The sequence below is a fragment of the Lathamus discolor genome, chromosome 1 (genome assembly GCF_037157495.1).
Source record: "Lathamus discolor isolate bLatDis1 chromosome 1, bLatDis1.hap1, whole genome shotgun sequence".
Classification (NCBI taxonomy): Eukaryota; Metazoa; Chordata; class Aves; order Psittaciformes; family Psittacidae; genus Lathamus; species Lathamus discolor.
Genome location: NC_088884.1, coordinates 66422552 through 66437949, shown reverse-complemented (window position 1 = coordinate 66437949; position 15398 = coordinate 66422552). Strand labels below are relative to the sequence as shown.

The 15398-nt window shown below is 44.4% G+C and overlaps 1 protein-coding gene across 3 annotated transcripts in view; it reads left to right on the top strand.

Moving 5' to 3' along the window:
- Positions 1–1672: 1672 nt before the first annotated feature.
- Positions 1673–15398, top strand: part of GSG1 (germ cell associated 1) — a 15757-nt gene continuing 2031 nt past the window's right edge. The window contains exons 1-6 of one of the 3 annotated variants that reach the window (XM_065676298.1): positions 1673–1731; positions 4454–4566; positions 9709–10027; positions 12528–12575; positions 14784–14936; positions 15043–15154. In XM_065676298.1, the coding sequence (XP_065532370.1) occupies positions 9709–10027; positions 12528–12575; positions 14784–14936; positions 15043–15154 (632 nt within the window). In that variant the 5' untranslated portion in view covers positions 1673–1731; positions 4454–4566. Of the gene's footprint in view, positions 1732–4453; positions 4567–4594; positions 4670–7430; positions 7599–9708; positions 10028–12527; positions 12576–14783; positions 14937–15042; positions 15155–15398 lie in introns of those variants that run through there. The other 2 variants (XM_065676307.1, XM_065676289.1) reach the window with 2 other exon arrangements.

Sequence of the window (15398 nt, the reverse complement as noted above, 5' to 3'; positions counted from 1 at the left end):
AACATATAAGACATTGCTAGTAGCATTGCCTTTTATTACAATAGCCACTTCACACATCCCATCACAAGGTTTGGCTTTGGTTGCTTTTGTCTTTGCCAGACTTGAAGCCAGCATCATGTAGCTCACATCTGCTTCAGCTGTTTTATTAGGTTCTTTTCAGGTTTGTTTTTAATTTGAGTCAAAACCACTTAGCTGTTTCTGAGAACAAGGCTGGCAGAAGAATATTCTGGTTTATCCACATTTTTAAAAAGCTCAATGAATTCTTCTTTTAAAGAAACATCTTCCGAGCAACGGCTTGCTTTAAAATAAATTACAATTTTTCTGTCAGGAGCACACCTTTTGCCATCTATGGCAAAATCCCTCCCCCCCCCCCCCCCCCGGCAATTTGGCTAAATAATGAGCCTTTGAGTAATTATAGCTTGATACTGCTCAGAAAAAAACCCCACACAAAACCAAACAGGAGTCAGGAAAGACAGTTCATTATTATTTTTTTAGGCAGTGGGCCTGATAGAAGTAGTAGCACATGATTTAAGGTCCAGGTTACAATGCACTTGCACAAAGGGCCCTGGTTGTGGCCACAGGGTCACCTCTCTCTGACCTCTCCTAGCCTAGGATGGTGTTATCACTCCTGGACACCTGCCTGTGGGAAGTGGTGTCCCCACTCTGTGTGTGGTACCAGGGTTACCCAGGCAAGCAGAAACCTGGCTGTGAGGAAACAGGGAGGAACAGAGGGAGGAGGAGAAGAAAGAAACAAAAATACAAAACAAAGCCCAACCAAAAAAATCCCCGCAGAAGAGCGGGAGACACCCAACCTCTCTGCTGGCAGTGTCCGAAGTACTTCTCCTTTCTATTTCAACTGCCAGGCCCCTCCTTCCCCCCAGGACATGTAGGGAAGCCTGGGCACCCTGCAGCTCCCCAGCCATGGCACACATATGCTGCATCCACCCTGTACCTGTAGCACTCACACGGCCTGCTCCCAGCACTGCCTGCACTCTCCCAGCCTCCAAGGCACAGGGCTGGAGGCCCAAACTTGTGTCACTGCTACCCTATCCTGACCTGTCCCCTCCCCAGTACACAAGCAGCTCTGATGTGCTGCCCGACACAGTGTGCAAGGGCATGAGGGGCTTGAGCACCAGGAATGGCACTCCACAGCATGACTGTGAAGCCACAGTTCCAGAATGCCATGAAGGAATGGAAGAGATCCTAAATCCTCATTAAATCTGGGGAAAAATGGAGATGCTTTCAATCCTGGATAATTAGCAGGGTGTCCAGGAAGATAAAAGGTGCAATTATAACATCTAGCACTGTCGTTTTCAAAGCTCCCACTGTAACATAGCATCTCTGCTCAGCACTGTAAAGAAAGCTGGTTTTATTATTCCCTTCAGACCGCTGTATTAGACTTTGGTTTGTCTGACCTGTGCTTACAACCATCTCTGCTCCATCAGGGAAGCCAGCCTGAGAAACTCACTTGTGCCTTCTGGCTGCCCTGGTTGCTGTACCTCTTGCCACGCTCCCTCTTTATTCATGAATCCTTCCCCTCCCAGTTTTCTCTCCCCTCTTTTCTTTTTCTTGCCAAAGCAAGGAGTTTTTAATAGCTAAAGAACGAAAACACCTCCCACGCCTCACCTCAGAAAAGCTAGCTCTCTGTCTTACTCACTCTTTTTGATTTCCAAACTTCTCCTGCTAGCTTAGAGTCTTCCTTTGAAGCACTGGTTCCTCAAATACTAGCGCGTGAGTATAACTTTAGTAAATCGTGTAGTTCCAATGGCCTCCAAGGGGACAATCCATGTGAGTAAATAATTCAGATGTGGGATGGAGACCATGGCATTTAGCAGAGATGGAAAAGTTTTCTGTTGGATATTGTGATTTGATCAGAATCAAGATATGACAAGGGAATATACAGACCAGTCCAGGATGGAGCAGTATCTGACTTGCAGAAAATTTTAACAGTAGGCTTGATGGTCTTCAGCGTGCAGAGGTCATATTGATGTAGGTGGATTGACTAGATAAACTTTGGAGGCTTCCTCTAGATCAGCTTATTCTGATTCACCACAGTGAAATGAAAGAAAAGATAAATTAAAGCAAAGAACAATTGCTTTGTCTTACTCATTTCCATGCATGAAACCAAAGTGCAGTGTGGTTCAGCTGTACTGTTTCAATTATTTTTGCTTTAAAACTGATACTAAATGTTTCTTTTACTCCAAGCTCACCTGCATATGGGATGTACTCTCTGCACAGATTAATTTTAGGTCCTCGACTGTTGTCATTATCAAAACAGAATGTTTCTTTCCCACCAGCGTTGTGCTGATTACAGTAGCAAAAAAGGATAAACCGTGCTGTAGATTTGCATCTGTGGGAATAACTATGAAGACCCAACTTTATAGTGCAGGGAAACAAGAAGTATTTTTGAGATGTCTGTCTAGCTATGTCAATGTGCAGTTCAGCACAGCTTACTCTGCTCGTTTCTGGACTGAGGTTTGTACTCTGCTTTGTGCTCCATATTGCTGGAGGGAAGTTGCTAGCAACACCCAATTAAAACAAGCACTGAATGTTTACTCCCCATCACTGCCACTGCTTTGACTGCAGTGTAAATGCACCACTAATGACTTGGCTAATGGGAGGGGAAAATTACGTGTCAGAGCCAAGCACAGAACCAGGAATTTGGGCTGTCAGCCAGCTTGTTAGCTCACACTGTATGCCTCTAATGCAATGCATTGATTTGTGACTCTTACAATAACATTTTTAGGAAATCATTTCACTGGCTATTTATTTGTGTGTTGGAGCAGCCTGGTGAGGTTGGGAAACTAAAGAAGACCCTGGTTACAAATCAAAAGAAAAATTGTAAGAACGAGGCTAATTAACCACTGGAATAACTTTTCTAAGGATGTGATGGTTTTCCATCATATTCTGTTGCACAGTCAATACTAGTTAATTGTATAACATATGTGCTATAGCTCCAGCAGGAGTTCTGTGTATCACCGGGAATGATTGTTTCAAGTTCTTTGGATTCTGTTACATCTGAGATGAGATTATGTGGTTGCAATGGTCCCTCTTAATGATAAAAAAAATCCCAGGACCCTGTGACAGTCATTGAGTCTGGGTGTTTGTGTTTCTGTGGAGTAACAGACTGAGATCCCATAAGTGACAGATTTAAAACTGGCAACTATTTTTGTGAAAGGGACTACCATATTACAAAGATGCATTCTGCAGAAGTGGATGGCCTGCCAGAACTGCAGTTGATGTAAAGTACAGTGATGAATTAGCAAGCTCAGAGAGAATTAACCCATCAATAAAATGACAGATGGTACATTTCAAAGCATCTGGTCAGATCTCATGGAATTTCTCAGCTGCTACATGTTCAGTCAGAAAGGAATAGTGGGGATAGATAGTCCATGATCACCTTGTACTATTTCACTGGATGCCTCAGAAGAGCAGATGAGGGTAGTGGGCAATGGATGCTGTGTTTATCTACTTGGGGGTTTGTATGCACCCTTTTGTGGACTGGTTCCTCTTTAATATCCTTATAGATCTATATAAAAAGTTGTTTTTTTTCTAGTCTGCTTACTGTTAGCTAAATTTCTTAACTAACATTTTTTTCTGTGTGCTCAGGTGAACACATCCTAGAGTTGCTAGAGTGTAAGTACTCTGTGAAAAGCAACCCTCTTTAAATAGTCTTATGTTGCCTACCTAGAAATTGAGGCATCTAGAATCCTCGGTGGGTCCTCAAAGTGTGTGTTGCTGCATTTGAGGTTCTTTTCTTCTCATACCTATTTTCTGTGTGGTTTATGAATCATTGATAACCATAAAGATTATAAAAAAATCCAGCAAAGTAAGACTTGTTTCGAGAGGGGGAAAAAAAAAAAAGATGAAAAGAAAAAAGAGGGGGAAAATGTGTTTAAAACAAAAAAAGAGGGGGAAAACTGATGGCAAGCTAATTTGTTCATCTTTAAGATGCATTTACTTATTCCAATTCAATCTTTACTTCTGTTCTGCCATAGACTTGATGTCTAGCAATGTAAGCAGTTCATGTTTAAAAACAGAATTCACCTTTAAATGTGCTTAGAGTTGAAAAAATATGCCTGGTGAGGTCATTTGCAGAGCAAGAGTTAATGCGTCTTGCAAACAGCTAAATAAAGGTTACAATCTGAGTGGAATTATTCAGAGCTCAGGGAGAAATCTGGTATTTGCAGTCTGTCACTGGGTTTGAGAAGCCTGGCTCTCTCGGTGCCACTGCCACCCAGAGACATCCTGCTTTCTGTGTGGTGGTACAGGAGGGCACTGCAGTGCTGGACAGTCTTTCTGTAAAAAGCAGCAAAACCAGGAGCAGTGGGAAGTGTCATGGGTGAGGAATGTGTGGAATGAGGGATGAGTATGAGCCCATCTTTGTCCAGGTTTCACATAGCGACCTTACCGTTGTAAATAGCCACTTTTTCTCCTCTCTATTCCTCTTCAGGACAGCTGAAGAGCCAAAGTCAGGACTGCATGTATGATCCCTGATACCCCTGGGGAGGATTGCTGCATGGAGGACTATGGAGAGCTGTGTGCCTCTTGAGACCTGCCGGTTAAGTATGGCAATTTTGGGCCTTATCTGATAAGGGCACCTTGTCCTTCTTTTCCACCAACAGCCTCTGGAGTCGACGGTGTCGCTCTGGGGTGGAATACACCCAAAGTATGTATATGGTACAGACAGGATAAAAATGCATCACTTTTAAACAGCCAGGCTTTTTTAGAGTTGGCAATCTCCACAGAAGTGTTGTTCTAAGATTGTGTTTTACATTTTGTTTCCTGGTTTTGTTTCTATAAGCAAAGCACTTGACTGATTGTGCCGGAAATCAAGTGCTATGGGCATTCACTTCAATGGGCGAACTTTAGACGAGTCATCAGGGACTGGCTGCTGCTGAGTTCAAAGAGAAAGAGACATCCAAAACCTCTAGCTAAGCCAAGTTATGGTGGGAAATATCAGATACAAAGAGGAGAAAACTGGAAGGCACAGTAGGGTGAAAGACAGATACAGCTAGGTTTTCCTGTCCATAAATGGTCAGATTAAGGCAAGGGTGGAATGGAGATTAAAAACAACACCACCACCAAACCCCAAATCAAACCCATCCCACCATAAAATTTCACTGAGGGAAGTTCTTTGAGCATCAGGAAACGTACTCTGGAGTTGATGCTCTCTAAGCTGCATGCAATAACCTGCAGATGGAAACACACTGAGAAAGTTAATATGGTACTTGACTAAATATTGGAAAATGTATTAGAAAGAATAGTTCTGTGCAGGGCAGACAGTGGAACAAATACCCTGCTAAGCTCCTGCATTCATTCCTCTTTTTTCACCAATGATTTTTACCAATGAAGTCTCCCCATGCTCAGATAACTCAAAGAGAAGGACCCAGCCCCCCATACCGCAGGGAACGCAAAGAAACTGTGTTTATAAAAATGGAAAAAAAGAGGAAGATAGAAGGAAAAAAAGAAGCAGGGGGGAAGGAATGGAAGTCTAAAGTTGGGCGTTGCTTCTCCCCAGAATAGGCTTTAGCAGCAGACTCCCAAAGAGAAGACTAGAGAAAGATTGCCATCTTCTGGAAGGATAAATATCTGCCATTATTCAGAATACCAAACCTGATACATTCATATTTTGAAACCATAGCATATTTCTGCCAAATTTATTTTTCAACCTGAATTCTTGTCCATATAAATCTAATTAATTCGCATTTCATCAATATTTATGCTGTGATCCCAGCTTTAGAAATTGACATAGCATCCTGGATTTTAATGAGAATCTTATCAAGCTTAAAATTAGGAACCTATTAACATTAAGGATTATCAGTAGAGAGACGGACTTTATCTATCCTTGAGCCTGAAAAACAGGCTTTTTTTTTTTTACTGAGCATTTAGAAGCCAAATTTAAGGTGTCCAGACTTACTAATGAAATAAACTGAATAATGAAAATAAAATGAAAATTACCACTGTCCTTTTAAACAGTGTCAACTTTATTCTACTTTCTCCAGTAAATTAAACACATCTGTATCAAACAGAACCTCTGTCTTAACCAGATAACCTGCAGACAGTCCATGGCCCATGGAAACATTTAGCATTGCTTTCAGTTAGCCCGTCTTAGAAATGATTATCTATATTAGAGGAGTTTATGCAGTGACTAGGATTAAAGCAGCCTCAGTGCTACCAACTGTTCTGCTCAGGGCAGGAAGGGTCAGGAGCCCTTGATAGCACAGCCCGCATAAGGGACTGTGAACCTGTCAGCTCTGCCTGCTGCCTCTGCTGTGCAGGGTCTGTCACCCAGGGAGATTCATACACCTGCCTCTCAGCCTCTGGGCTCTGGTGTTGGAACCAGGGATGAGAGCAGATGGAGCACTGGTTTCCTCTGTCCCATCAGAGCAGCAGGGCAAACATGCAGGAAATCTGCCTTGATCTTTCCCAGTGGTGGTGGGGGTCTCACCCGCTTGACACTGGGCAAAGTCTTTGCAGGGAAGATGCAGTGAATGTTTTCAAGATGCTCCTTGCAGTTTGATCTAGTGTGGCACTGCTTCATGCCCTTTTAAGTGACAGTTCATTCTCATGAGAGGTGATGCCACTCTTACTTCTCCCTGTTCTGATGCGAAACAAGGTGTATCAATACCCTCAGGTATTGTAGGAGCCTTTAAATTTTCAGGACAAAAGCGTAGAGGGGGCTTAGGGTGAGTGTGAATCTTTCTGCCTCTCTCTACTACCTTCCCAGATTCATACAATGTGAAACTGCTGGGAGCTGGGATTCCTCATGAACTTCACACCTTGGTAAAAGCAGCCACTATGAGGGACACCAACAGCCTTCCCCATGCTCCCATCCTTTGAATATTGGACTTGTCTGACTCATCACTGTTATGGTGGTGATGCTGGTCTGCCACTCAGCAATGCTTCTGCTGAGGGTATTGTTTTGTCATTCAAATGTCCCCATAGGCAGAGCTGGCCTAACACCTTTTCAGGGTCTGAGATCATCAGTCCTCAAAGATGCAAACTTTCCTCTCCCCACTTCTTTTTCTTCTCCCATTTCTGCAACTGGCAGGTCTGGACAGGCAGATATCCCAGGGCTGGGGGGCTTGTGGCCTCTTGCCATTCTGCTGGGACAGTGCACAAGGCAAGGGATGACATGATGCTAAGGTCAGTCCTGACACTGGTAGTTTCTGAGCTAAGGTCCCTCAGAAAGCCTCCAGCTCTCTCCATACAAGCTCCCAAACAGCCACCATATGGAGATGGTTGGGATCTTTCTGTGTTTTATGAAAACTTTCTGCTCAGTCAATACAGGTCACTCTTCTGCACTTAGTCCCAGGGCACAGCACCAATCACTTCCTGTATAATCTCCCAGAACAGCTGTGCTGTGATTGCATTGTGGATTACAAAATGACCATTTTCCACAAAACAGCTGCTGGCTGGAAGGAAAGCACTTAATAATCACTGGGGATGTGGGGGAGGAGATGAAGGAGAGAGGGGTCTTGAAGCCATTGGGTTTCCTGGAGTATCTAGAGATGAGAAAACCAGCAGACAAAGCGTGAGCCCCATTTCTCTGCTGCTCCTATGAATTAACAGGACTTCAAGGACTTGCTGCCAAGGTAAATTCAACTGTCTTTCATCTATCTAGATACTATGGTCAGTTATTGTCAGTAAGTGCTTGGTTTTATGGAGGGGAACTTTTCTGACAATGTTCTCATGGAGGAGTAGTTCAGATTTGCTTCTCATTCTCTGTGTTCATTCTCATCCTTAATCTAGTTCCTTCTTCTGACTCATTTGTTTCATATAATTTTTTGCCTTTTTCCTTATCAGATATTCTGAAATTATATGTCATTTCAACTGCTATCACAAAGCAACAGGAGGTAATATTTTTCTCACTACTGAAGATTTAAATTGAAAAAAAATTATTTTTGTCAATATTATGAATGGAAAGATAATTTTGAAACATAAAAGCAGAAGCAAACTGAAACCTGACAACAGAAAATCTTATAAGCGAGCATTAATGAAAAACTATGTGTGCTGAAGGATACTATTTTCAGCTGAAAAATCATGTTTTTGAGAACAATTGTATCTATAATGTCCTTTTCAGCCATAAACCAAATTTTGCACTGAAAAAACTTTCAGTGAGAAATTTGCCACCAGAAACCTTCATATGATTAACTGTTCCTAGGAGTTATCTGCTCTGTGAAAACATTGGTATCCAACATGCCTTCAGATCATGGAAGTTGTTAGTTATGCTATTACTAAGACGTTGCCATCTGAAGGGTGCAACATCTCCATTGTTGAAAGAAAGAAATGCTCTAGTGAAAAGAAAAAAGAAGCCAGAGTATAAAAACATATAGGAATTTTTCAGGAGCTGGGTATTTTCTTCCCTCATTCTTCAATGAGGGTGTTCTGCATCATGCACTGTTTTCTCAGTGCAATAACAGTCCTGCTTTCCAAGAGGAATTTCAGCACCATCGTTACTGACCACATTTCCAAGCTTGCTGGTTTGCAGAACAAATGCTTTTAACTGCACCACTTTTAGCTGTGGTGCACCCGCAAACAAAGCAAACCTCAGTTTCACATCGTTTATTTACAGTACCGTCCACAGCATGCTGGGCCTTTCAGCCTGGGTGAGTCAACCAAAGTTATGGGAAGAGGACCAGCAGCAGGCAGTGTCTGTACAAGCTTGAATCTATTCATGGGCAAATAGATTTTGAGAGTCATAAATAGGAAACGGTGGGAGTATCTGGATGAAGTTGTGCCAAACATAGGGAGTGCCACGTGGGAAGAGACATGCGTTGATTACATGAAAGTTGATATGTGGGTAGGAGACATCTAATCAATCCATGGAGTGATAAGTTGAGGATCTCAGAAGTCAGTGCAAGGTTTTGCAGGAACCTGAAGCTTTTTCTGAGTTAGGCCACAGGACCCTGGTACAGAAACTGCTTTCTGGATATTTTTTTCTGATGAGATTGAACTGGGAAGAGGCAATGTTTGCTCTCCAAAAAAAGGCCTTTGGCACTTTGTGAGAGCAGAGACATTGCCATCCCACCACCATACCCAGTTTCTGATGTGCAGAACAGTGCTTGCTCAGGTGGGAGGTGCTGCTCTAGGGCTTGGACTCCAGCTGCCAGATCTGGATAGCTGTGTCACCCTTCTGAGCAGGTCACTGCTTTGATACGTGATCTTCAGTGATCTGGGAACATTTTCCTGCTCTGAAATCGACAGACTCCCTACCTCCCTAGGTACAGTAGTGAACAGCTTGAAAAAGTGTTTTGGGAGACCCAGCAGAAGGAATTCTCTTTTAGTTGGACAGAGCATTCATCATGCCTCATCTAAAGGCAACATACAGTATTTTGGGAAGTTAACAGTTCTTCCCTACCATCTCTGAGATGGAGTGAACATGACTTCCCTTTTATTTTGCTGATGTGCTTACACACCCTGATGTTCTCAGCCCTGCAATGTCTACTGACTCACACTCTCTTCCCCTGTACATCAGATATTTAGTGTACTTTGAAATGATTAAATGCCTGAAGCTGACCTATTGCTCCACTGCCCTACCCTTCAGGAAATGGCTCGTTCATGCTGAGTGAGCTGTTTGGATGTTGTGAGGAGAGCAGAGTGCTTGTATCCCCTCCCTGCAGGTGCGCATTGCGAAGAGCTTGGATTTGTAAGGCTATATGGGACATGTGGCTGGTGACAGTTCCTCCTGTTTGTGTGTTGTAGATGGAACTGCTGAAGGGATTGCCATGGCGCCGTGCTTTCCTGGCTGTCATCCTCAACCTGCTCGCCCTCAGCCTCTCCACCACTGCCTTGCTTGGCAGCTACTGGTGCACTGGGACCCAAAAAGTACCCAAGCCTTTGTGTGGGAAGAGCAAGGCCACCAAGTGCATTGGTGTCCCCATGCCGCCCGATGCAGGTGCTAGCAATGTTTCATCCCAGGAAGTGGTGCACTACAGCTGGGAGACTGGGGATGACCGCTTTGACTTCCGATACTTCCACACGGGGATGTGGCTTTCCTGTGAAGAGAGCATGGAAGGGCCAGGTAGCATCTTGGCTACATAGCCACAACTTCTTCCCTTGTATTTACTCCACAGGAGTTTGGAAATGAAAGGTGGGAAGTTGATAATACGTGGGAGAAAAGCCTTATTAGTTTTCCTAGTTGGTATCAGCCCTGTGCACTGCTGTGGTCATTATAGTTCTGTCCTTCATTAGGCTGTTTAGAGAGGGGGCAAGGGAGAATGGTTGTCTCTGGTGTACTCTTCAGTCTGGAATAGGGCTGTGAGGTGCAAGTGGTGGTGGTGGTGGCACTGACCTTGTGACAGCATCATTCATCCTGATGTGAACTGCAGTGAGCCTCCTATCCCTTTCCCTGTATCTCCATTCCTACACACAACTTACTATACATTCTCAGGGCACATTTGTGCATGTCTCTTCAGAGATCTAAGCGGGGTGGTTAGTGTTGACAATTTATGGTTATCACTGTGAGGGCTGCAGTAGATGGTGTTCTTGAATCACCAAACTGAGGGGTTTTGTGAATTGAACAGGGACTAAGCTGAGAGAGAAGTTTGCCTTATTGATACAGGGAAAACCTGGAGGGTCTGAACGCAGAGAAACTAAAGTTAGGAGGCAAATTGACCTGAGGGTTAGAGCTGCAGTATTGTAATTTTATTAGCAGCTTTTGTGATATTGTGACTGGTTTCATTTATGATTTTTGACCATGTGGGACTGGCACTGTAAGGTCTGGAGTGCCAGGGGCTGGTCATGCAACCTGTACTAGACCACTTTGGTGCCTCCCTTCACCCTTGGCTTCTCCTGCCCAGCCCTGCTGCCATCCTTCTGCTGAAAACTGTGCCATGCCAGCACAGGTGAATGCTCTGCAGTGCACAGATGCTCCTTATGGCCTGCCACACACATCTAGGATCAAAACTGACTGGGAAGGTGGCCAACAGGGAGACTTGTTTCTAAAGATGCAGTTTTGAAAGTCACTTTCGTCAGGCCCATTCACCTGAGCCCACAGCCCTCCAACCAGCTCTCCCCAAGCAGACATCTCACCTTCTTTAACGAAGCCACCATTCTACTATAGCCTTTCTTATGTTCTTATCTTGTTGCTGTCAGAGTTTGAAAATAAAGAACTGGTGGATAAAAGCAGACAGAAGGGGGGTGGGAGCAGGAGAGCATGTGCTTGAAACTCATGTCGTAATGAGAAGGCTGCTTCTTTATGAGCGTTTCCAGACATGATGCGGAGGGAGATGTGTATATTTGGGACTGGTTTAGTTGGGGTGTGTTTCCATGGTGCTTGTGGGAACGGGACTACATCCCTTGACAGCTTTCTCTGAAAGAATTGTCTGGCCAACAGGCTGTCCTAGAATAACCCCGATGCCTGAAGGAATGCAGAGAGTGTTACATCTGGATTGCAGCAGAGCATGGGGTAGAGCACAGTCAGTCTATATCCCCTGCTTCCTGTAAATCAAGTACAACCCATCCGCTGCTCTGGGCTTTTGAAACAAGTGCACAGACAACAACAACAAAAAAGGGGCTGCTATGAGCAGAAGGAGTTTGAGTTGAGCTGAAGAAAGGATTTCATTATTCAGGCTAATCTCAGGATCAGCCTAGATGATCCATTACTGAATAACCTCATTAAAGTTCTAGGCGAAGTAGCAAACTGCAAGTTAATGAGGACTGCAGATGGCACTAAACTGGGTAGTGACCTGAGAGCTGTGGATGGTAGAAGTAATACAGGAGATTGGGAGAGATTAGAACTGGGGATAGAAATTAAGAAAATGAGATTCTTACAATGAAAAGAGGCAGCCGGATACTTCTGGGAGAAAATACTGTGCCAAATAGAGAAGTGGACCCTCAAATGCAAAAATACAGTAGGCAGTAAGAGACAGATAATAATGTTGGACTCTCAGTTGGGATAATCATTTGCATCTGGCCAACGTAAAAAGCCAAAGTAAATATGAACACTATTTGTCCAAATAGCATGCCTAAAATGGGAAGACAGAAGACCGTGCATATCTCTGTGTGATTCTCTGTCACAGAAGAGGGACTCACATCCCTGTCAGGCAGAATTTCACTTAGGAAGAATCTTTTTTTTTTTTTTTGTTTTCTTCTTTGGGAAGCAGTGCTGAAACTGCTCTGCTGAGACTGGGGTGAGTGGGAATTCAAGTCCTCAGCAGAAGTGATGGGTCTGCAGCCTGTCATAAGCTACACCCTTAATAGGCCTGTCCCTCAGTACTGTTGTGAATGAGCAGCAACAGAATTTTATATTCACCAGAGCCTCATAAGATTTACAAATTGCTCAGGTTTTTTTCCGGAAAGGCCACTTCTAGTTTTCCAGGCAGACATTGCCTTCCCCTACCTTGCCCCAGTGAAGGTCTGGAAAGATGGTAAGAAAGAGAGCAGAGGTGAAAAGATCTGATGGGTAGAGTCAAGGATGACTGGAGCTATGCACTAAAGAGTGAGAGGAAGAGATTTTCTTTTCCCGTATGTACCCTGCCTTGTTTTGTGAACTAATACCTTTCTTTGGTTTTGTGTTTCAGAAGAGAAATGCCGCAGTTTTATTGAGCTTTCACCACCAGCAGAGAGAGGTAAGAGCAAATCCCCACACCTCACTGTAGCTGCCCATTGCACCTCCTTGAGATGGGGGACCTGCAACATATCACTTGTGTGAGGACAGCAGGGTGACTCCCCAAAGAGCCAGGCATGAAATCCTGAAAGAGGAAAGGTATTTGCTAAACACAGATGTTTGCCTAAACCACTGCCATCTGTGGGCTCAGTGCTGGAAACCTCAAACCTCCTCCCATATGAAGTGGGAAACTGCAGCAGCCAGCAGGGAGATGAGTACTGTCAGGGAGCTCATCTTCCTTTTCTGCCTTTTTTTCCCCTATTTTACACTGGCAAAGACTGATGACCTGCTTTTATAAAGTGATGCACATTCCCATGTGAGGGGTCTTGTGCAAGTGGCAGATTAACCTGGGTCACTCTTAGCACAACAGCAGGGTAGAGAAACCTCACCTACTTATTCTTTCGGGAAACAGTATGCACACAATTCAGATACTGCTGGTGTACAAGAGCATTCTGAAGTCATGCAGATCTCCACTTTTTCTTAAAATGAATGACTTACGTGCATTTACTGAATGACTCTTGCATTTACTGCATTCTGAGTAAACCTGCTCAACTCACAGGGAGTAGCAATGTATTCTTCTTTCTCACCTTCTTGTGCTTCATTCCCTGCCCAGGCCTCTGCTCTGTCTTCCAATGTCTTCCTTACTGACTTTTTCCTAAGAAAGGAGGTTTATGCAACCAGATTACGAGTCTTTGAAAATCTTTGTCTGTCCCCCTCACACTCCTCCCCTGCTGCTCCTTGTCTAATTGCATCCCAATGCTGATAGAAAGACTCATGTAAGCCACTGAGCTCCTAGAAATTAATTGGAAGGTCACTGTGAGCTTAACTTGTAGTGACGCTGTGATCTTAACAACTCTGTTACCTGCCCCCACCCCTTCCTGCACATAACATCATCTTAAAATGACCTTGGCCTCCAGCACTGCTGCCATTACATAGTTGGGGCAGCACTGGAGAAGGTGGTATGTGGTGTAATTGCTGATTCTAGGCTGAGCTGGGTGTGCCTAGAGCAGCACCACATTACATAGGCAACACTACAAGACCAGATTGCAGAGCACGTGTGGTCACCTGCCTGGACTCCCAGAGAAAGTGATGCAGAGACCTCTGTGCCCATGTGGTGCTGCAGCCTCCAGGATACTTTCAGCAGTCTGAGCCCTAATGAAATAGCCTCCTTGATGATACTGCAGCATGCAAATCAGCTCCTGTAAGCAGGGAATGCAGCTGATCAGTTCCTGCTGAAGAGCTGTGTGACTCTATGGCACTAATAACACTGAGGAGTCAAGTAAGTGCCACATTAATGAGGATTTTCTTCACACCCATTTTCCCCAGTTGAATGTCTCCTCTACAGGCATTAATAGCTGCTAACAGTAATGTTCACAGTGTTGCTTCATTTGTCAAGTTAATATTTCTTCCTCAGTGAATCCTGTGCGTTTCCACAGCTTACCATTACAGAGTGCTCTTTCTCATTCTCCTCCAAGTCCTAACGCTTAGGGAGCTCAGCTGTGGTCTGTGGTATCACTTGAGTCCCACCCATAACCCCAGCATGAAAGTACCTGCACTCTGTTCTAGCAGTAGGGTGTGTGGTGAATATAATTGCCCCAGCTGGATATCCACTCCAAGCAATGCAGTTTTATTTTAATAGGGGTTTCAGTGAGAAATACAGGTCTGCAAGTGGCTTTCTGAATTCCAGAGGCCAGGTCCCAGCTGCAGCCATGGATGTATCATACAGTTCTTTACTTAATCGGTTGAGTCCCAAGTTTAGAGTTTTTTGCTTCCATTGTTGTGATTAGAAACATACCTGGAAGGTCACTACGCTAATGGGTAAGCACATTCTAATGGCCAGCTCAGATGTGTTCACGGCCAACCTACAACCACTGGGTTTTGCACTAGTGATAAACAGCTTTCCCCCTCTCTTATTCCCTTGTCTCCAGACAGCATTTATTTCCTCTCAGCTTTTGCCATGCCAGACTAGCGAAGCTATCTTCTATGGCAGGCTCTTTGTAACCTTTAGCATCCCTTGAGCCTTGCTAGTAGGCTTTTGTGTGTTGGTTTTCCTTCTTTCCCTTATTTCCAGAGGACACCTTTTCAGGATTGGGTTGGGAAGGGAAGGGGGTGTACTCTCCCTTGAAAAAGCCATCCTGTATTGATGTGAGAAGTCTCTGGTTTGTGGTAGGAATCCTGTGGCTGTCGCTGGGATCAGAGATGCTGTACATTAGCTTGCTGCTCATCAGCTTCATCCTCCTGATGGTGGAAATGCTGCATACTGGCAATCCTGTCTGTGGGTTGAAGCTCAATGCTTTTGCTGCTGTCTCCTCTGTGCTGTCAGGTAAGTGCGTTACTGTAGGCTTGGAATCCCAGCCTCCTCTTCCCCACAAGGCTGAAGTATGCTGCTCTGGCTGTAACTTTTTTGTTTCCTTGTCTTTTGCATCCAGGTCTCCTTGGGATGGTGGCACACATGATGTACACTCAAGTCTTTCAGGCAACGGTTAATCTGGGACCAGAGGACTGGAGACCGCACTCCTGGGACTATGGCTGGGCATTCTAGTATGTGAGCTCTGAAGACACTTTCACCACCCCAGCCTTTTGGGCTTCAGCCATTCTACACCCTGCCAACCCCCTCCTTTCTTGACCTTCTGTTTCCAAAGACAGGTGTCCTGTGGTTCTGCTACTGTTAATCTTTCTTTGCCTCATCCACTGCTTTAATAAAGAGCTGCTGAGTTACTTTAATGAGTAGCTACCAAAGTCTGACAAAACAATTGGGTCACACCTGAAAAAGTGCCTTCAACCA